Consider the following 22,188-nt stretch of genomic DNA (forward strand, 5'->3'; position numbering starts at 1 on the left):
TTTATATCATTTAACATTTTAAATACAGCAGCGTAATTTTATAGGTAAAAAAATAAATATTTCGCCTATAATATATTTTTGACCTGGATCTGTGTGTGTGTATGTTCATGTAGGTCTGTGTGAGTTTATAATAATATAATATCGTTAATAAGCTTACAGTTATCAATGAATTTCAAATGAAAAGCTTTACAGTCAGTCAGATTAAGTACTATTCATGGAGTTAAGCACCCGTAAGCTCTTAAACGCTATAGAATTAATTATGCTGTAAATGTAGTTAATACGGTAATGTTTAACCGACTGGGAAAAGAGATAATTTTTTTTTTTTATATTTCATAACAAACTGGAATGAAAATCTGTTAAAATGACACAAAAAACAAAACACAAAGGATAAGATTTGTAGGTATAAAGCACAAATTGATCAATGTTTCTCAACATGATTATCCATCCGCACAATTTATTTAAAAACAATCAGTTTTTACCGCACTTATTAGTATCCTAGTAAAGATAAACTAGTATAGAGAATATTTCTATCCAAATTCCGCCATAACCCAGAAGAGCCTTGCATTATCAGAAGCGTAATCAAAACGACATTACAATCACGCATAACCAATAAAACCATATTTACAGCCCAAAGCGGACACAAACAAACCATTGTCACTATTACTATTGCTTTATATTAGGAAGATATAATGGCTTATAGAAACAGCTCAGTATTCATTTCAATTCTAAATTAGCAACTAGTGTCTGTGCAAAATGAAAATCAATATAGCATCCACGAAATTTATAATCCAGCTATTGATTTTGCTCATTTTGGCTGTGCTTATATTCATATTGTCAACCTTTCTGTATAGTATTAGATACTGGCCGGATGTTTACAATTATGTCAACGCAAATATAACTATAAAACGGATACATACGATCACAGAGTTGAATTTGACGTACTTCGACGATACGACTGAGTTTTATACGACAACAGATTTTGTTGAAGACACGACGATTGTATATGAACCAGATTACTTCAGTTTAGACGACGTTGAATCAAGAAAACGGAGGAACGTTGATATTGAGAAGGATTATATTGAACTACCGAATAAAGTTCTAATTGATTATTTCTTTGAAATCGAAAAAAATACTAATGTTATGAATGATGATGAAGGAAAGTGGACGACTGTTTGTTCTGAAGACGTAGAAGTTTTGGCGGGAGGTTTTAATAAGAAGCATCGACATGGAATGGTAAGTGTAGTTATTAATAATAATAAATAATCTAATCTCAAGAACTACTGGTTCGATTTGGTAAAATTGTTTCGGTGTTAGAAGGCTATAGGCAATATATCATCACGCTTAGACAATGAAGAGCGGAGGAGAGGAGCGGAGATCGGGTAAAACCGGAGTGCAGCTAGTTATTTATAATAACGAGCCCTCATATTACAACGTTGACTAATATCTATTATTATATTTGTAATATTAAAATATCTTGAGCAAGATAAGAAATAGTTCTTATCGTATTAATATGATCGCATCATATATTTTCAACTATGTTAAACAATTGCTCATAAAACTACGCATCGAATATGCAAGAGTCCAATTAGAATTTGTAAACGAATTTTACCATAATAAGAACATTAATTTGCGTAAATCTTCACGTAACTTTTTACTTCAACAGAGCAATAAAATTATGCAATGAAATAAAACACTTATTGTGTAGATAAAAAATCGGGACACTAACAAATTAAGCTTTTTATACGAATACCGTTCTACTAGTCTTTTCCGGAGTTTTCCGGTCCTAGATTTAATTGAAGAAAACTAAAAAAATTGTCACTCGAAAGGTGTAATGTTTCTTTGTTCTAAAAAATATAATTTTGGTTGAACAGTTTATCCAATACAATTATGTACAAATAACGAAATAACAGAACGGTTTATACTTCATGTAGTTAGATGTAAATAAATAACAATGTTTAAGCATTTGTGATTCAAAACATTAAAAGACACATCCCAAAATCGTACACAATGCACATAATTACGGCTATCCTACATTTCTTTACAATAGCAATAAATATCCGTTCACTAATTCTCATCTATTACATGCTCGGTCCTTCACTATAATTCTTGTAAGCTCAATGGTTACACCTCAAATGGCCTATTATCCACTCATTGTACGTAATTCATCAAAGTCACTACCACCACGAAATTCCCAAGGTGAGGTCATCGCAAGATAACTTTCAACCTTAACACATATGCAATAAGCACCACACGCTCTTCTGATCTCGAAGCCTCTGCATTCGTTATTTACACTATATCATGCATTGAGTACTGACGTTTCAATCGTAAATATGAAGTTGTTTATTTTAATAAACCTAGTGTGTATGGTTAGCTGTGAGTGTGATAATTACGCGTCGTGTTTAAATATATTCGTTAATAATTTCTTCAAGAACGTCAATTATTTTGAACCGGTTGAAACAACAGACGATACACTAGATTTCATAGATTTTGGCAAAGAAAACATAAACAAAATACTATCTGGTGTGTCTGGATTTTTAAAAGACGAAGTAAAAGGTACATTGGATTTAGATACAGAACATCTCTCGATAACTCAAAATAACGGAACGAAGATATTTATTAAAACATTCGTTATCAACGAGGAACCTAACTTCGACTTGGAAGACGCAATTTTTGATGATACGTCTCTTACTGAATCTAATAAAGATACTGATGAACAAATAAGTACAAATGTCGATAGTACAGAAACTGTTAAAATAAATGATTCAGTAAGTACTGAAAATATACCAAACAAAATCACTTCTACAATAGAACAAACAACAAAATCAGCAAAAGATATAGAAGAAAACGAGATACCAGATGTAGATTATAATTTCGACGATAATACCACAGACTATTCAAACATAGATTATATTGAATTATACAAAGATACGACAAACGAATACGTTGGATTTACTACAGAAGCCCAGATAAAAGATACCGGAGACAATAATAAAATAAAATCACACGCTAACAATAGGAATAAAACATTTTACGTAAGTAGTTTTGGCCATTAATTACGATTTCATTTCATTAATTAAAATTCTTATTGCGTAGATACAATGAGATTCCCAACAACAGAATGTTGACATAAACAATTTCATCTTTACATATTTTGATTTGCAATTTCCACCATTGTATTTAAAATAAAATAAATGAAAAGCTTGTAAAGGTGTTATGAAGTGATTCAATAACAATGTCCGTATTTTATTGAAGTGAAACTTCTTTATAGGGGTTGGAAAAAAATTTAGTGTAACATTTTTTCGTTACGCGTGACATTTTTCCGTTACGCGCCATCTTTTTCTTATCCCTACTACGCGTGATTCGACGTATTTCTGTAAAGTTGCATATAGTAAATTATATGCAACTCAAATGTATCAAATTAATCAAATCAAATGGTCATTTTTAATATCTAAGTACCTATAATAATTTTTCTTTAGTTTTTTAATCAGTTAAGCTCAAAAGCTTTTACTCGCTAATCTAATATCAAAATTACTTACAGTATTTATATGAAAAGGATTAAGAACTACCTATAAATCTTATTTAACAAGAACAAAATTGCAAGTGTGTACCTAGATGTGTTGCTAGTCATAAATATATGACCACTTTACATTCAAGCGGTAAGACGATAGCCACATATCAAAACCATAACGCTAAGTTTAGCATGCTATAAATATACTAGAGCGTCTAGAATATTGAATAGAATACATAGTATACTACATATAGTATAAAACAAAGTCGCTTCTCGATCCATCCCTATGTATGGACAGATCTTTTAAACTACGCTACGGATTTTGATGCGGTATTTTTAATAGATAGAGCAGTTCGAGAGGAAGGTTTTAGTATATTTAATTTGTTAAGTTTTAGACAACACAGAAGAAGCCGCGAACCTTAAGCTAGTATAATATTATGTACCTCAATATTATTTTTCGTCTGTAGTTAAAGTACATATTGGTAATTGACCCACAAAAGTTCGCGTCATTTGTAACAGGATGGCGGTTCTACAGGAGTCTTAGTACGCAATGACAAAAAGAAAAATGATGGTCCGAACGCTGATACCGGATGCGTTAAGATACTGTAATATAAAATATAACAGTATCTTAAGATAAAATATTATAATATCTACACCGTGTGTGACGCGCTTAACGGTACACATCTCAAATATTATATTACCAGAGTGTTTGTTTGACCCTATAACCTTCGAAAAACTAGAGCAATTTGAATAATTCTTTCAAAATAATTTTTTTGCTGAAACATTTTTTTTATATTTGTTTCTAGTCTAGAGTATTTACTTGTATTCGATTGTAAAACATTATTATTTACACATTTAAAAATAACCAATTACCAACGACGTAAAGCTTTTTAAACTCAAGAACTTTTTAAACTCAGAATAAATAATATAACATACAATTCAGTTCAAAAATATTTAATACTAGATTTCCGCCCGCGGCTTCGCCCGCGTTTGCAAAGGAAAACCCGCATAGTTCCCGTTCCCGTGGGATTTCCGGGATAAAAACTATCCTATGTGTTAATCCAAGTTACCCTCTATATGTGTGATAAATTTCATTGTAATCGGTTCAGTAGTTTTTACGTGAAAGAGTAACAAACATCCATACATCCATACATCCTAACAAACTTCCGCCTTTATAATATATATTAGATCAAAATACATAACCTTATTAAAAGTAGAAAGAATCAGATGAAACTCGTCTTTACATAAAATCTCATATGATAACAATCAAGTGATTATTTCTGCACGACTCGCACGTATATTTGCAACAACGTTATATTTTATGAGGTCAAATTACTAATCCGATGCTCTGCACTGTTATTACTGGATTTTTATAAAAGTTAAGATTTATTTATGTATCAAAGGTTATTTTTAAAAATAGTTAATTAGTTAAAAAACCTCTACTCGCAAATGTGTGATCACATAATATAAATTATCAAGTAATGCCATAAATCTATACGAATATTATATAGCTGAAGAGTTTGTTTATTTGTTAGTTAATTGAACGTGCTAATCTCGGTAACTACAAGTCCAATTTGAGAAATTCACTCAGGTGTTAGATAGGCCATTTATCGAAGAAGGCTATATGCCTTTAAATCGTCAAGCTAAGACCAATAGCCCGGTTTACACGCACGCTCTTTCGCGCGCGATTCGGCTTTCACGCGGGAAAGAGCGAGCATTTAAACGATGACAGAGAGAACGAGATTGCGCGTCCACTCCGCAAACACTCCAACGCGCCATGCTTTCCTTCGTTCAATCGCGCGCGATTATCGTTTACACGCACAATCTTTCCTCTTTCCTCAGCGCGCGTGCTTTCCCGTGTTCAATCCCGCGCACTCAATCACGCGGTAAAGAGTGTGCGTGTAAACCGGGCTAATAGGAGCGGAGCGGTACGAGTAAAACCACTGGGCAAATCGTGTATTAAAAAATATTTTTAGATACCATAAGTACATAGCTACTATTCTCCGCGTAAATCATCATTGATCATCTAGGTATACTGATATTATAATTCTGAAGAGTTTGTTTGTTTGTTTGTTTGTTTGAACGCGATTATCTCGGGAATTACTGGTCCGATTTGAAAAATTCTTTCAGTGTTAGATAGCCCATTTATCGAGGAAGTCTATATATCATCACGATAAGACCAACAGAAGCGAACCATGCGGGTGAAACCTCGGGGCGCAGCTAGTTTAGAATATAGTTGAATTTATATTTAAACATAATAATTACAGATGTAACCATTTCCTCTTTATAATATTACTACAGATAATATAATACTATATCTATTACTATATATACATATGTATAGAAATAAATACCTACGATACACGATATTCTCTAGTTACATCTTCCTCACCTCAAAACCTTGATAATACAATATATTTGTGATACATTATATAACAAATAATTACAGTACAATTTTGCTACAAAGCTTGTAAATGGGCCTGTCAGTCTGGTCAACACATAGGTTACTCTTGGATATATGTCGCAGCTGACATAATGTTTATTTTTTGGTGTAGGAGCTAGTGCGTATTATTTATTTATTAATTAAATCGGTGAATGAATATTTGTTACTCAATCGTATCGTAGCTATTAATACTAAAAAGTTATTGTGAAATTTGTGCAAAATACACTTCAAAATTGCATTTTATTCAAGTCCCTTGCTTTTCAAAGATTTATCTGGTTGATACTTATAATTATAATGAGGTAAAGTTCGAAATCTTTTCAATTAATTAAAACTATGAAATTTATTGGAAATTGTTTCACCTACTGAAAGCAACTTTCCTATTCTATCCATTATACAGGGTGTCCCAAAAAGTAGTGATGAACGAAAGCTGGGAGGTAGAAGACCAAGAGGGCTATCCGAATCACCCCCATGTGTGTTATGCGATTTTTCGTATTTTCGGAGTTTTTACATTTTTTTCAATTTTTCATCTATCGCCGAGTACGATGAGATTTTTATTTATGGTAACGTGAATTATTGCGCTAGATGCTTGATTTTTTTTGTGTGCTAAGCTGAAAGATAGGCCAATTCAGTATGGTAACATTTACTATCGTTAGATCTTCGAATGGAATAAAAAAAAGAATTAAATGCCAAGAAAGATAAAATTACCCAGTATGTTCATAACTTCAAGGGCCCATAAAAAAATAAAATCACATAAAAAAGGTTTTCCATTTGGCTTTTAAAAACTTGCTCTATCGATCAGGTAGCTACCCTAAAAATTTCATTTTATTATTCTGAAGGCTTCAATCGAAAAATTGAAATCTAAATGTGGTAAGTGCAAAATTTTTATTAACATGATGATCATTAAAACCAATAAATAGGTGTTTAATTACCAGAATTTTTTTAAATAGCCCCGCTGTTGCTCAGTGCAAGTGCGACATCACCGTAAAAAGTTGTCTTTTAAATGTCTGAATGCTTTTTTATCATTTTTAATGGTTTCTTCTGCTACTATGAATTTCCGGGTTATTTCGTCCAAATTGGGGCATTCTCTCAAGTAGCCGAAGTCTTTTTAGTATCCCCATTGAAACAAATCAATGGGGTTTAGGTCGAGGGACCGTGGAGGCCAGGCTTTAAAGCAGGCGTCACCGGCGCATGCGCAGGCTGCAACGACCAATCCATCTTTCAGGGTATTTTTGCCCTTTAGCCTGGCCTCCACGGTCTCCGGACATAAACCCTATTGAATTTTTTCCGTGGGGATACTACAAAGACGAGAGACTGCCACAATTTGGACGAAATAACCCGGAAATTCATAGTAGCAGAAGAAACCATTAAAAATGATAAAAGAGCATTCAGACATTAAAAAGACAACTTTTTACGGTGATGTCGCACTTGCATTGAGCAACAGCGGGGCTATTTAAAAAAAAAATCATTTTTAAACACCTATTTATTGGTTTTAATGATCATCATGTTACTAAAAATTTTGCACTTACCACATTTAGATTACAATTTTTCGATTGAAGCCTTCAGAATAATAAAATGAAATTTTTAGGGTAGCTACCTGATCGATAGAGCAAGTTTTTAAAAGCCAAATGGAAAACCTTTTTTATGTGATTTTATTTTTTTATGGGCCCTTGAAGTTATGAACATACTGGGTAATTTTATCTTTCTTGGCATTTAATTCTTTTTTTTATTCCATTCGAAGATCTAACGATAGTAAATGTTACCATACTGAATTGGCCTATCTTTCAGCTTAGCACACAAAAAAAATCAAGCATCTAGCGCAATAATTCACGTCACCATAAATAAAAATCTCATCGTACTCGGCGATAGATGAAAAATTGAAAAAAATGTAATAACTCCGAAAATACGAAAAATCGCATAACACACATGGGGGTGATTCGGATAGCCCTCTAAGTCCTCTACCTCCCAGCTTCAGTATATCACTACTTTTTGGGACACCCTGTATATAAAAATGTTTCTATAAAAATCAAAAACGAAAAATACCTATTCATTTTTTTTATATATGACTAGTTAAGTACTGACATTGTTCTCGACAATGCATTCATTATTTTTCATCCAAGCAATTTAATGTATTTTCGGCCTTTTCTTTTCGCTAATTAATTAAATCGACATCTCTTACTAGATCGTCATGAAAAATCAGAATCGGCTGGTTTGTTTGTGTTTTGCATCTGTTTGCGGAACGCCGCGTTGTTTTCAAAGGATTATAAATGTTTTTATTTATGCTAATCGCATTTTTCACTTTCATTCATACTGGAAAAGGACGAATGGACTTATTTGTCACGTGTTTTAAATCGTTTTATACGTAAAAATATATAAAAAAGACGGGTTGCACTGGGGGAGTGCCGGCAGAAGTGAAAACTTGATTATTAACGTTGAGCATGTTTGATATTTTGGAATGGTATCCGTCTTACGCTTTTTCGATCAGGTCACGTGTCCTGACGCGAGTTTAAGATTTTATACCCATTACAGAAAAAGTGCTCAACGCCGCTAAAGAAGTTTTCACTTCAACAAAAAAACACGCAATTATTGTATTGTCACCGATAAGAGTACAAAGTTAAGTAAAAGTAGGTATCGCTTCAAACGCTAAACGCATCAAACTAAATGAAGTGATATGATTGGTTATTTAAAAAAGCATCCTAATGCCAAAGACCTATCCCGTGGTTCTCAAGTGACAACATTCCATGGATATTCATCTTCTATATATTCATTAACTAAGTTACCACCCGCGGCTTCGCCCGCTTTGTCTAAAACCTAATAAATTATATATTAAAACATTTCTCTTGAATCACTCTATCTATTAAAAAAAACCGCATCAAAATCCGTTGCGTATTTTTAAAGATTTAAGCATACAAAGGGACATTGGGACAGAAAAAGCGACTTTGTTTTATACTATGTAGTGATGCTGTAATAGGCTATCTGTACTTATACATTTTAATAAAGTTTTTAAATTTATCTAAATAAAGCTTAAAATCGAACCCACTACCACAACCACTGCACTATAGGATGAAGCACCTGTATCCATCATAGCTTGATAGTTGCTAACATGCGACGCTCTTCATCAATCAAATGCTCAAAGGATGTTGCCAGGAAGTACGAAACATTGGATGTTCCATTTTATAGATGTGGTAGTTATCTTCGTAGTGTAACATTGCTGAAAAAATAAATTAACAGAAACAAGTACTTCATAGTAAAAAGGAGGTAAAATAAAATTAAAATATATAGTGTGTTTTTGTGAATAATGTAATAATGTAGTGTAACCTTATATAGTAAGGAACCAATCTTTTGAAACTGATATCAAAAGATAAAGACGAAAATGATCAAAAGCTGAGATTATAATATTATGACTTTCATTTTTATTCGCTTAACATTTATATTTCACCTAACAACATCAACAAAATTATAATCGAATTCATAACATTATTATACTGATACTAACGATCATAGCACACGTTATTCTGCCTTACTTATCACTTGTATGAAAGATGTTGGCCGATTATCAGATTTGCCCGATAGGTACAATAAAATTTCAGCCGGTATATTTTAGTGACAATCGGTTCACTACCATTGTGACACGAGAATTTTAAATATGTATATAGTGATTTATTTAATTAACTAGCTGTATCCCGCGGTTTTACCCGCGTTGCTCCGCTCCTGTTGGTCTTAGAGTGATGATATAATATAGCCTTAGGCTTCCTCTATAAATGGACTATTTAACACAGAATTTTATAAATAGTTCCTGAGATTAGCGCGTTCAAACAAACAAACAAACTCTTCAGTTTTATAATAATAGTATAAATTAAAATGCCGCATCCATTTATCTCATCATTACTGATCCACCAACAATGTTGCTCACGAACTCTCAAGGCTGGATAATAAGAAGAAAAAAACTTTTGTTCCGTTGTTACATTGTACAAACAAATGTAAGATTAACTATCTTTTATACGTGGCTTTGTCTATTATGAAACTTTTATTAAAGCTTTTTTTGTTTGAACGCGTTATTCTCAAAAAATTCTTATTGCGAAAATATTATTTTACGATAGGCCGTGTGATACTTGCATAAAATAATGAACATCATACATCATTAGATATACTAGCTTTCTTTTTGCCAAATCTGATCTTGATCTCTTTAGTCGTTATGGCATGATTATTCAAGAAATCATGCATTCAACTTTTTTTGAAAGCGCTTTTGTGTACATAAACTTCACGCATATAACAGTTCGTGCAAAAACGAACGTCTTACAGGTCAGCTGGTTACACAATAATTTAATCAATTAATCACTACATAATATAAAACAAAGTCGCTTTTTTTGTCCCTATGTCCCTATGTAAGCTTAAATCCTTAAAACTACGCAACGGATTTTGATGCGGTTTTTTGTAATAGATAGAGTGATTCAAGAGGTTTAAGTATATAATTTATTAGGATTAAGACAAAGCGGGCGAAGCCGCGGGCGGAAAGCTAGTAATTAAATATTTAAATTTTCAGCACTCGGACTCCTGTCCAGGCGGAACGAGCGATGACGTCACAACCGTGTACTCCTGGATAGCCGCCATCTTTATAAAAAATGACACCGATCAGTTTCAATATTATTGTGATGGTGCTATACTATCTCCGAACGTTATTATAACAGGTACTTAATTTTAATTTTCAAATTAAAATTTCATTTGAGGTGAAACTTCTTTAGACGCGTTGAGAGTAAAATTTCAAGGTCGCTTGGCAATTATACCGTCACGTCATAGAGTAAGGCAACGATTTTGGCATCTACGAATCTTGCTAAAGAAGTTTCACTTCTGACACGTGTGGTCGGCACACACAATCACAAGAAATGATTTGCAATTCAAATCCACGTGTTTAAACTTATATTGATAGCAATCTGTATCATTGATATGATAACAACGTGCTTACCAATTAAGTACTTAATTAAATACGCAATAAATTCCAAATTCATTTACCAATTTACTGCGTTTGTACTTCGCAATCAACAAATTTAACTTGCCATTAAAATCGACAATAATTTATTAGTCAGATCAAGTTGGAAAGGTAAATTTAACTGTTGTTTTGTTTACCAAATCATTGTGTTACTGACCGTTGTAAGTTTAGTTATAAATTCAAATTCAAATTATATTTATTTGCAAGAATGTAGTTACAAATCATAGATGTTTTAATTAATCAATGTTATGTGGCTAATACATTCTACCCATCGATTGGGTGTGCAAATATTATATTTAAAGATTTGAAAAAAGGCTGGTAGCTGTTCTAAATGTATAAATGTATACGATTTTATTAATGTGCATTTAGAGTTACATACTTTTCAACGGATTTTAAACGTGATTCATTTATTTTACTGAAAATTTCGAAATTAGGCAAGCATACAAAAATATTAAATTGCATTCATATTGCGTTTCCAGTTATAACTAGTGTTAGAAATTACACGCGAGGCCGGGACCCGGGTTAAATATTAGTATGAATGTAATAAGAATATTATATACCTACTACGATTCTACACAACTGCCTATTTGATGTAGGCAGTTGATAACAAAACGCGGCAAGTCAAGTGAGGGTAGTTGGGTCAAACGTCTCATTCTAACATAAAATAATTACTTTTTGGTGCCTCTAAAACATTTCACAAATCACATTATTACATTTACTAAATAAATCTTGGTGCTACGGTCGTAGCTGTTAATTTTTCATAGGGCGGGCCAAGCCAACGGAAGGAACTAAGTCTACATTAAAGGAAATGAAGGAATTCTTCATTTTCCTGTTTGTTTGCTTAATTTTATTTAATCATTTGACTTCGGATGCCAGAATTGACATAATTTTATAATTTAATAACGGTCTTGACTCTAGAGCTTCAAATTTTAAACGTAACTTTAATTGCTCGGGCATAGCACCATAATAATCAGTAATAGACACATAGGCCAACAAACAAAACATTAATTAATTTTTTTTGTCTTTAACCGTAATTATAATCAATGTACGTTATTTTGAGTAAATTTAAAATTTCTTTTTATATCAATAATAAATAACTAGTCAATAATAAATAACTAACTGCTGCTCGAATTTTCTTCCAGTAATATAAAGATCTGAACTCATCACACTAATAACCTTATTAATATCCATTATCCAATAAAGAACAGATGCTAAAAAACAAACAATTTATCCCTCATAAACAATGTATACGTCAAGTGTGTTTCAAGACAAATGCGCGGGAAAAATGCTTCCGCCCTTTCGAGTACTTTTAAAAAATGAAAATGTCACCCCGGAAAAATAAAGCGACGCCGGGAGGAGCATTTTTTATTTTTTCGCCTGGCAAGAATAAGAAGGTTTACTTACCGTGCGTGGTGATATAGATTAGTTAAGGATTTCTTGATTATTGTAATTATTTTGAACAGTATTAATGTAAGAAATTTTAGACAGATAAAAAACGAGTTTGGTTAGCAATAAATATGAAGATAGATGTAATTCGAAATTCAAAAAGTATTTATTATTAAAAAACGAGGTTTGGTTAGCAATAAATATGTAGATGGATGTAATTCGAAATTCAAAAAGTATTTATCATTTTATGTAAAGCATCGTTCATTCAAATCTGTCACGATATTGCTTCTCGAAGAATCGAAACTCGCATTTTAGCGTAATTTCTAACTTGCGCTGACGACGCGTAGTAAACATAACGTTGTAAGTACTGTTTAAAATATACAACAAATATGTTCAACTTATTAATTAATTAATTCTTACTGTCAAACTGTTAAATTAATTATCACTTTCTTATTTCAACCTAAATACGCGTGACAATTTTCTTATTTGTTTTCAAGTAGATTTCAAAGCATCTGAATATTCATCATGATTACATCGTAAAAGTATTTATCGATCAACACAGTGCGTAAACTTCAGAAACGGGTGGTAATTTGATTATAACCTCGCTTCGAATGCAGTCGACGGCATTAGTGTCTGAACTCGACGAAAAATTACCGTGTTAAATTTTCTTTCCAATATAACTAGCAACACTGGAGCTAAGTGGAATAATCTCGTAAACTCATTTTACACCTTGTTGAAGTTATTGTGTTTTGTGTGAATGAGTTAAAATTTATTTTGTCGTTATTTTAGAATCACTGTATCATTAGGTAGGTACATAGTATAAATTAATAAAGCGGCTGTCTATGTGTCCCTTTATATTTTTAAAAGTAAGCAACGAATTTTCCTGCGGCTTCTTTAATAGATAGACTCAATTGGTTCAAGACGAAGGTTTAGTGTGTAATTATTATTTGATTATAAGTTTTAGACTACACGGGCAAAACGACGGGTAGAAAGCATGTGTGATTATAATTATTACATGAATTTTAAAATGGTAATTTAACTATTATAATTTAAAGTTGCGTAAGATAAATTTAAAAAAACGTTTAGAAATTACGCAGTTGGCTCGGACGAATAAAATACTTCTTTATAGGCCTGATGCTTGGTTTATGAATTAGAATCTACATTACTTAAAAATAAGGTTATGGTTTTATATTTTTATATTTTATACGATCATATTAAATTCATATAAGTTTTTTCTATAAATGTTTTTTCAGCACTTTTGGTTAATCTTTTATTGAATGTGACGTCATCAGTCATTTTTTATCTGTGGGCTGTTATAATAAATGACGTTTAATTTTGCGTTAATTAAACAATATTGAAGGTACTTTGAGTTAAATTTACCCACCATTATATAAAATTCAATCATCTAAAGACTGGTATGATGTATCGTTGAAAAATTTGCAAAAATTGTGTAAATTCGATTTCAGTAAGTAGGTATTTGGACAATAAATAAGATTTTCTTTTGTTTCAGCGGCAAGATGTGTCAATTTCACCACCGCTGAGGACATCCTTGTTATACTGGGAAAGACTTCGCTGCAACAAATATTCGATTCGGAAAAGATGATAAAGGTAATCAACTAAAACCTATTAATAAATAATAAATAAATATTTCATGACAATTTCCACATACGGCACGATCTGATCCCATACTAAGCTTTCGCTTATGTTATGGAAACTAGATGACTGATAAGCATACATATATAATTTTAAATAAATACTTATATAGATAACTAGAGGCGTGGTACATATTTCGCAATAAAAGGTGGCCTATGTCCTTTCTCGGGTATCAAAATATCTCCATACCAAATTTCATGCAAATTGGTTCAGTAGTTTAGGCGTGATTGAGTAACAGACAGACAGACAGAGTTACTTTCGCATTTATAATATGTATTAAGTACGGATTAACATCCAGACACAGAGCATACATCTAGGTTAATACAACTATTTACCCTCGGTGGCAATTGAACCCACGACCTCTAGCTTGGAAGGCAGGGTCACTACCATAGAGTAAAATAATATATCGGGGTCACTACCAACCACATTAATACAACTGAGGGCTGCATTTTTATATCGTGATCCCTGAATCGGGTAGTGACTTTTCATAGCAAACTGCTTTTCTATTTCGTCGGAAATGCGTATTTTTTGTGAAAATCGAAAATGAAAATTAATTAAGGTTATTTTTGTTCTAAAAATAAACTTTACTTAAAAAACAAACTGAAACTCAAACATTTATTTATTCAATTAGACTTCTTCTAGAAGCACTTTTGATATGTCATTACATATTTTTAACATTTACCACCGATTCGGAAAGCAGTATCTACGGAGAAGAACCGGCAAGAAACTCTTAACTTAAAATCTTAAAGCCATTATCGTATCAAAACTTCTAGGTATCTCGCACACAGGCAATATTTTTAAATATATTGCCAGGTACGGAACCTCTGTCCGTACGTGGTCCGTACAATACTGAATATCGGAAAAAATATACTTACGAAGGAAAAATGATAGGAAAGATAAGATTATTGATTAACAGGATTAACTTCGGTCCTCTCGTAATGAGTGCTTACGTCATAAAGCAAATCTACTGTGTAATTAGCTGAGTGATTTTGGCTTATTGCTGATCTTTCCGATTGTTAATATTGACTTTTATTGACCCCTAGAGAAGGGTGTTTTTATATGATATGTCTGTTTGATAGATTTATATTTATTTATGGTTTCTTCTGGTTTTGAGTTCTTCTATGATATAAATAGAAACAATACCTAATATTTATCATTTCAAAGAGTATCATTTTAAGAGTTTATTATTTGAAAAACGTGTTGAAAATAAGGAGTGCATACTGCATATTTTGTCCTGTTCATTTAGTTATAGCACATAGTTACTAGATATAGTACGAGTGTGTGTGTTTTTACATACGTGCGTGTGTGCATGTGGGTTTGCGTGCGTGTGTGAGAGTGTAGCTGCTCGTGAAGAATGTGTGAATGTTTACGCAGTTTACGCAGAGCCATTATCTTCCTCTTTATTTTTCTTTTACCATTGAACAATAATCCATCTATTTATTTAATCTCTTTTCAGATAAAAGAAGTAATTGTACACGAAAATTTCACGAACACGAGCGACGATCTAGCGATACTGAAGACTGAAGATGCGATAGAAACATCAGAAACGATATCCATTGCTTGTTTGGATGATAATGATGAATACACAGATGCTTTGGTAAGTTGACTTCTCTTCGTGAACCAGCAATGGAACGAAATTTACTTAGATAGTAAGAGACTTTCGCATTTAAATTTTAAATAATTTGTAGATATTTGTAGGTATTCTAGTCGCTGTCGCTAAAGTACGCAACGGATTTCGATGCGGTTCGTTTAATAGATAGAATGTTTCAACGTGGTTTTAGTATACTTATGCTTTAAATACTTAAAATATAATGTATGAAATCATGATATATAATATTATTATGCTGTCAGTTTTAAAACCATATTATCTATTTTCAGACTACTGGCTGGGCGATATCTGGCAACTTAACAGCTATTGATTTTTATAAGGACAAGAGTGAAGAATGTTCTTCATCAAGCAGTATTTGCGGCGTCTATCGAAATGGTAAGACTATCCTTTATAGATTTTAAGTAATACAGTTGATTATTAAGCAACTTTCTAGTTTTAAAAGTTTCTAAATTCGACGGTAATCAAGCTGTTGGTTTTTAATATTACCTGACTATCTATATTAATTCTAAAAATGTATGAACAAAATTTGTTTTTATTTTTATAATTTGGAATTACATATTATTACAATCTGCTGCGTGACAAAGCTGCTCCGTGCTTTTGTATTAGTAAAAGTTTTGCTTTCCCTGTATTGCATTGTTTAATAAAATAAAAACAAAAGAATTCCTTTACTATATTTCTCTTTTAATATTTCAGATATAACCCATTGTCCCAGTTTTGGTGGTATTTTCGCGGCAAAACACAAGGGATGGTACCTCAAAGGCATTCGGAGTACGGAGGACGAAAACCGTACTATGTGCATACATGCCCCTGTGTACTATACACCTTTGTATAACTATGTAGACTGGATAAGGAGTGTTTCATAAATATTTTGTATTTTGGTTCAATTTTATTGTAGTTTTTCAATTTCTTTAATTTAATAAAAATACAACTTTATCACAAGCAATTTATTCGATATCGTACTTAATTATTTATAAATTAATAAATTGACAATTTCCTTGTGGTTTGTAAATAATTATGTAACATTTTTACATATAAGATTATAAGTTAACATTATTAAGATACTCGTTCCTACATCATTAAATTCGACTCTACCTACTGAATCTTCTTATTTTCATTCTCTCCTCCGTAGAATATATTTTGATCTAGATTTTTTATCTATTTATTAAATATGTAATAATCTTCCACATAAATCATACGAAACGTCCGAGGCGAGAAGCGTCGTCGGAAATTCATTTGTATGTAAATACGAAGGTCGAACGGCTGTCGGCTAAGCAAGTGCAGGCAAATCGCGCGGTATGCATAGTAATAGCTTTCGGGAATACTATGGAAACTCACTGTCAACTCGATTGAAAATGGAAGTCGATACGACACGGTCTCCATGCAAAATCCACAAAAAGTATCATTGAAGCTATGTCATCATATATCATGTAAGTATGTATTAGTCGTAGCGTGATATTAAAAATACTACCCAGATATAACGTATAATTGACTGCATATTGTAATTCGTTAAACATTTGAGCTTTAAACAAAGTTGTTATAAATATAGGAATAAGGTACATATTCACTTGTTCTGAGTTTCATTTAAAAGTGACGAAGTGAATTTTAAAGTACATTAACTATCATTAAAACCATCTCAAGTATCTGTAACGCTCATAATATATGTATATTTTTAGCTTTACCAGTTAGCCGATGAGGAAAAAATGTATAATCATATACATATTACGCGATAAACACACAAATAATAAAGCCGCTAAAAAAATAATAAGGCAGCTTTCCATCGATGCAACGTATACAGAGAAACTTTCAAACTTTTACAAAATAAGGAATGTCTGGCCGTCGTGGGCTCTCCATCTAATACTTATAAGATAGCATGGCGTATCTATAAACACATAAAATCAAAAAAAGTAGAATCAATTAGATTTCCAAGCTCAAAATAAAAAGAATTACTTCGAGAACAACTAGTAGGAACCCTTAGCGCTTGACAGATATCCTAGGACGAGCATATTACAACGAAGTATTGCATTTTCCGCGATAACACGCCTTTATATGAGGAATACGTAATTTAATAACATTGTAGTTTAGACAATGTGACTCATCTTCACGGATTTATGATTTCTGTTTATTTTTATTATAAACTAGTGGTCCGCCCCGGCTTCGCCCGTGGTACATATTTCGCAATAAAAGGTAGCCTATGTCCTTTCTCGGGTATCAAAATATCTCCATACCAAATTTCATGCAAATTGGTTCAGCAGTTTAGGCGTGATTGAGTAACAGACAGACAGACAGAGTTACTTTCGCATTTATAATATTAGTAAGGATATAAATTTATAAAGAATAGAATTATATTTATTGAATGCCATATAACCAAAAATATCAAATTTATTATAAATGACTAGCTTTCCGTCCGCAGCTTCGCCCGCGTTTTCAAAGAAAAACCCACATAGTTCCCGTTCCCGTGGGATTTCCGGTATAAAACCTATCCTATGTGTTAATCCAAGTTACCCTCTATATGTGTGCTAAATTTCATTGTAATCGGTTCAGTAGTATTTGCGTGAAAGAGTAACAAACATACATACATCCACATACATCCATCCTCACCAACTTTCGCATCAGTGAACTTTGTGTCCCTTTTTGATAGCTTTTAAATATTTACATAGAAAAGCAGTCTTTCTCTTTAAGTGGTCATGAGACAAATTTTCTTACTTAAATAATATTTACTAGGGGAATTCCTAGAATTCTCTATTGACGAAAAATTTTATTCTTTTTTTTATTCCAGCCAAACAGATGAACATTGTTATTTATGTAATTAATTTTTAATAAAATAAAATATTGTGACATTAAATGTTTATCTATACATCTATACAAATATTATAAAGAGGAAAGGTTTGATTTTTTGTTTGTTTGTTTGTATGAATTGAATAGGCTCCGAAACTACTTGGCAGATTTGAAAAATTCTTTCACTGTTGGAAAGCTACATCATTTCTGAGTGACATAGGCTAGGTTTTATCCCGGAAATCCCACGGGAACGGGAACTATGCGGGTTTTTTTTTGAAAACGCGGGCGAAGCCGCAGGCGGAAAGCTAGTTTTTTATAAGCTTTTTGTTTCATATCAACGTAAATGTCATAAAAATAGGGAAAATAATATAAATTATTAATTTATTAGTATCGTAAAGTTGAAGTTTTGAAACTAAGCGAATGACCAAAATTTATATTTTTCTCATTTTATCTGCTCTTTAGTTACATTATCACTACTCGAATCGGGGAAGGAAAACATCAAAAGGAAACCGACATAATATGATATCCTCCACTACCAACCTGCACTTGGCCACTGCAATATACAACAGGATAAATATGTTTGATTTTGTTATCATTTTTAATAACTCATCGATTTTTAATAACTCAACGAATCACAGACACAATAGAAAATCTATTGTGTCGTGGACCGATCAGGCCGCTCGGGGCTCAATGGGTTAAAGAAAACTTATCGGATCAGAAAGCATAAAAACATATCGCAAAAATGCTACCACCTATTTTTTATTATTTACTACCAAAATAAATTCTATAAATCTATACTAATATTATAAGTTTGTTTGTTTGAACGCGCTTATCTCAGGAAATGTACTGGTCCGATTTGAAAAATTCTTTCAGTGCTAGATAGCCCATTTATCGAGGAAGGCTATAGGCTATATATTATCATCACGCTGAGACCAACAGGAGCGCAGCAATGCGGGTGAAACCGCGGAGCACAGCTAGTTAGAGGATATTTTTCGAGTATTAATGAAGTTTGACACCAACCAGTAAGCCATAGTTATTACATTACTCGCTAGGTCACTTACAAATCTACGAAGCTATTTGTATGCTTGTCACGACGTAACTACGGAACACACTGCATATTAAGACCATTGAATACTAATTGATTTATTAGAAGATAGAACATTGCCTTAATAAGTAAGGTTAAGCAGCGTTGTGTGCAGCTAGGAAGTGGATGGGTTTAAATGTGAACTTAATGTAGTCAGGAAAAAAATATTTTTTCATATAGATTTGTAAGTAGCTAGTTCCCATACGGCTAAATATTTCTAAGTTTTTTAGCACATTCAAATATTTTTATTGATATCTAAACTTTTTAGGAGTTGATATCTAAACATAATTCTATCTGTAACTGGAGTATTCTGTCATGGTTTTTTTTTATTTCTTAAGAGTACCTATTCAAACAGATAAGTTTTGAAAATTTACATATAATTTATACCTAATAGCAATAAGACGTCAAAATTTAACTAACGGAAAATAAATAAATTGCAGTTTTAAAATGGGTGACATGATATAACAAAGTGATAAATTTATTTGCGGAAAAACCAACTTAAACTAACATCTACTTATACCTTAAGGAAAACAATAACAAATCATAGTTAGTCCATAAAGAGACGTATAAAAAACAACACGTGGTACAGAATATAAATATATCATTAAAATCAATATATTGGAAAAGATAACACAGACAGTTTTAAAAAGTGAAGTGTATAAGAAGTCAAATGAAGTTAATTTTAATTTCAATTTGACAGATATTCCTTGATAATTAATTGGATACAAATGAGAAGATTAAGCTATAAATAATAACGATTTCCTGTTAATATTATTTAAAATATTTATTACGAAGAGCAATTAATTCAAGAGAGTGAATTCAGAAGAAAACTGTAGAAGAAACAGCTGTAAATGACAGCCAAATATAACATACAGTTAATATAAGAAAATAAAAACATTTCTATAGAGTGCTGTATTATTTAAAAAAAAGAGATTGACAGATAAATTCAGCCAGAGATAGCCATCTGTCAAAATATTTCCACAGATAGTAAAATAAATTTAAAGAAAGAAGAAAGTACTTCTGTTGGGATACCTAACCCGACTATTTTAAAGAGTCAACTAATATCATACTTTTAATATGTGGTGGCGGTTCACTTTATTTTGTGTGATTACAACACTGATAACTTTTGTTGTTATAAAATGTGTTCATATGTTATTCAGACATTACCATAGTTACGAAGAAGTACAATTCAGGAAGTTTGGTGAGAACGTTTTGATGGAACGTCTTATAGATGAAAAAACTATGAATACAAGTGTTAGTGTACAAGAATTTTTAATAGCACAGATGCTGGAATCTTTGGAGAGAAATAATACGATGGTAACTTGATTGGTTTATATTTTATTTGAAAAAGGAAGGATTAAAATAAATATTTGATAACTTATAGATGTAAGCCTAAATAATAATTGACACTTGTTAAATTGTTTTCTTACTATTCGTATTTGATTGTAAATTATGATACCTATGCTTGAAAAAATATAGGCTCTATGTTTTAAGTTATGTATGTTGTCAAGTTGTCATGTTTGTATATGGTCATGTTTATTTATGATATGTTTTGTATAGAATGTCATGTTAATTACGAATTGAATACGTTATATGTGGTTATAAATAATTTAAAATGAATGACATAATTTCCTGTATCATGATGTATACGTAGAATCTATTGTTTTTTCTTTGTTCTCTTGTTAAGAGTGGTCCCAAAAAGGTAACAAATATGATATTTAATTTATATATCCTACGTCACTCAAGAATTAAATAGTTTTCTGCTGGTGTGTTTTTTCAAATCGGTTCTATACTTTCGGAGCGTATTCATTTTAAACAAACCAACATAATTAAATCTCTTAATACATAAATATTATACTACTTTATAATATTTTAATGTCCACAAGTCATTGATAAATAAATCCATACTAATATTATAAATGCGAAAGTAACTCTGTCTGTCTGTCTGTTACTCAATCACGCCTGAACTACTGAACCAATTTGCATGAAATTTTGTATAGATATATTTTGATACCCGAGAAAGGACATAGGATAGGTTTTATCCCGGAAATCCTACGGGAACGGGTTTTTCTCTGAAAACGCGGGCGACGCCGCGGGCGGAAAGCTAGTATTATATAAATACAAGACTAAGTAGTAAGTAACTATACTTTCTTATTTCTTCCCATTTTCATATCCCTATTAAATCGTTACGACGTGTAAAAACCAATCAATTAAGTAATAGCTAATCAAATCTATCGAACAATAATTTACAATACAATTAATCTGGCCAATTTCCACTGGACATTATCCGAATTGGATAATGAAATCGGAAATATCCAATCTATAGTATAATCTCTAGGGTGCTAAGGATCTATAAGAAAGCGATTTTCTAAACTTTTATTAGGTAAGAAGTTCTATGATTCTTCTTTCTTTAGTGTATGAAAATAGAAAGTTGTGAAGAATCTATTTTAATTCATATAATTTTAAAATTAATAAAAATCGCTGCAGTTATAATAAATAATAATAAAGCTACAAGTTTAAAGAAAGAAAAACATTTTACATATTGAATATATATTTAAAATGTTTATATTAAAATGGTTATACATTACTTTTATTACTTTCAAAATAAATTAAAAAAGCTAACATTTTTTTTTTAATTTACTTTTCTCATTGAAAACTCATAATTATTATAAGAATTTACTTACTAGAGAAATATTGCTACTCCGCCGTATACAGTATACTTCGTCCCTTGCGGCGTACCTTATGC

At 31.8% G+C, this 22,188-nt stretch overlaps 1 protein-coding gene across 2 annotated transcripts; it reads left to right on the forward strand.

Moving 5' to 3' along the window:
• The first annotated feature begins 729 nt into the window (after positions 1–729).
• On the forward strand, positions 730–16,530 carry LOC149898769 (chymotrypsin-C-like). 2 transcript variants are annotated; one of them, XM_090115096.1, is made up of 6 exons: positions 730–1,233; positions 10,492–10,636; positions 13,832–13,929; positions 15,431–15,571; positions 15,853–15,958; positions 16,277–16,530. In XM_090115096.1, exons 1-6 carry the CDS (start codon positions 754–756, stop codon positions 16,444–16,446), a joined length of 1,140 nt encoding a protein of 379 aa, XP_089971222.1. In that variant the 5' UTR covers positions 730–753; the 3' UTR covers positions 16,447–16,530. The 2 variants fall into 2 exon arrangements, with proteins under 2 accessions (XP_089971222.1, XP_089971223.1); XM_090115097.1 differs by lacking the exon at positions 730–1,233 and adding an exon at positions 2,270–3,032.
• The last annotated feature ends 5,658 nt before the right edge of the window (positions 16,531–22,188 follow it).

The sequence above is a fragment of the Colias eurytheme genome, chromosome 22 (assembly GCF_061535395.1).
Source record: "Colias eurytheme isolate Ceu_HAF_F1 chromosome 22, ilColEury1 Martin Lab GWU primary, whole genome shotgun sequence".
Classification (NCBI taxonomy): Eukaryota; Metazoa; Arthropoda; class Insecta; order Lepidoptera; family Pieridae; genus Colias; species Colias eurytheme.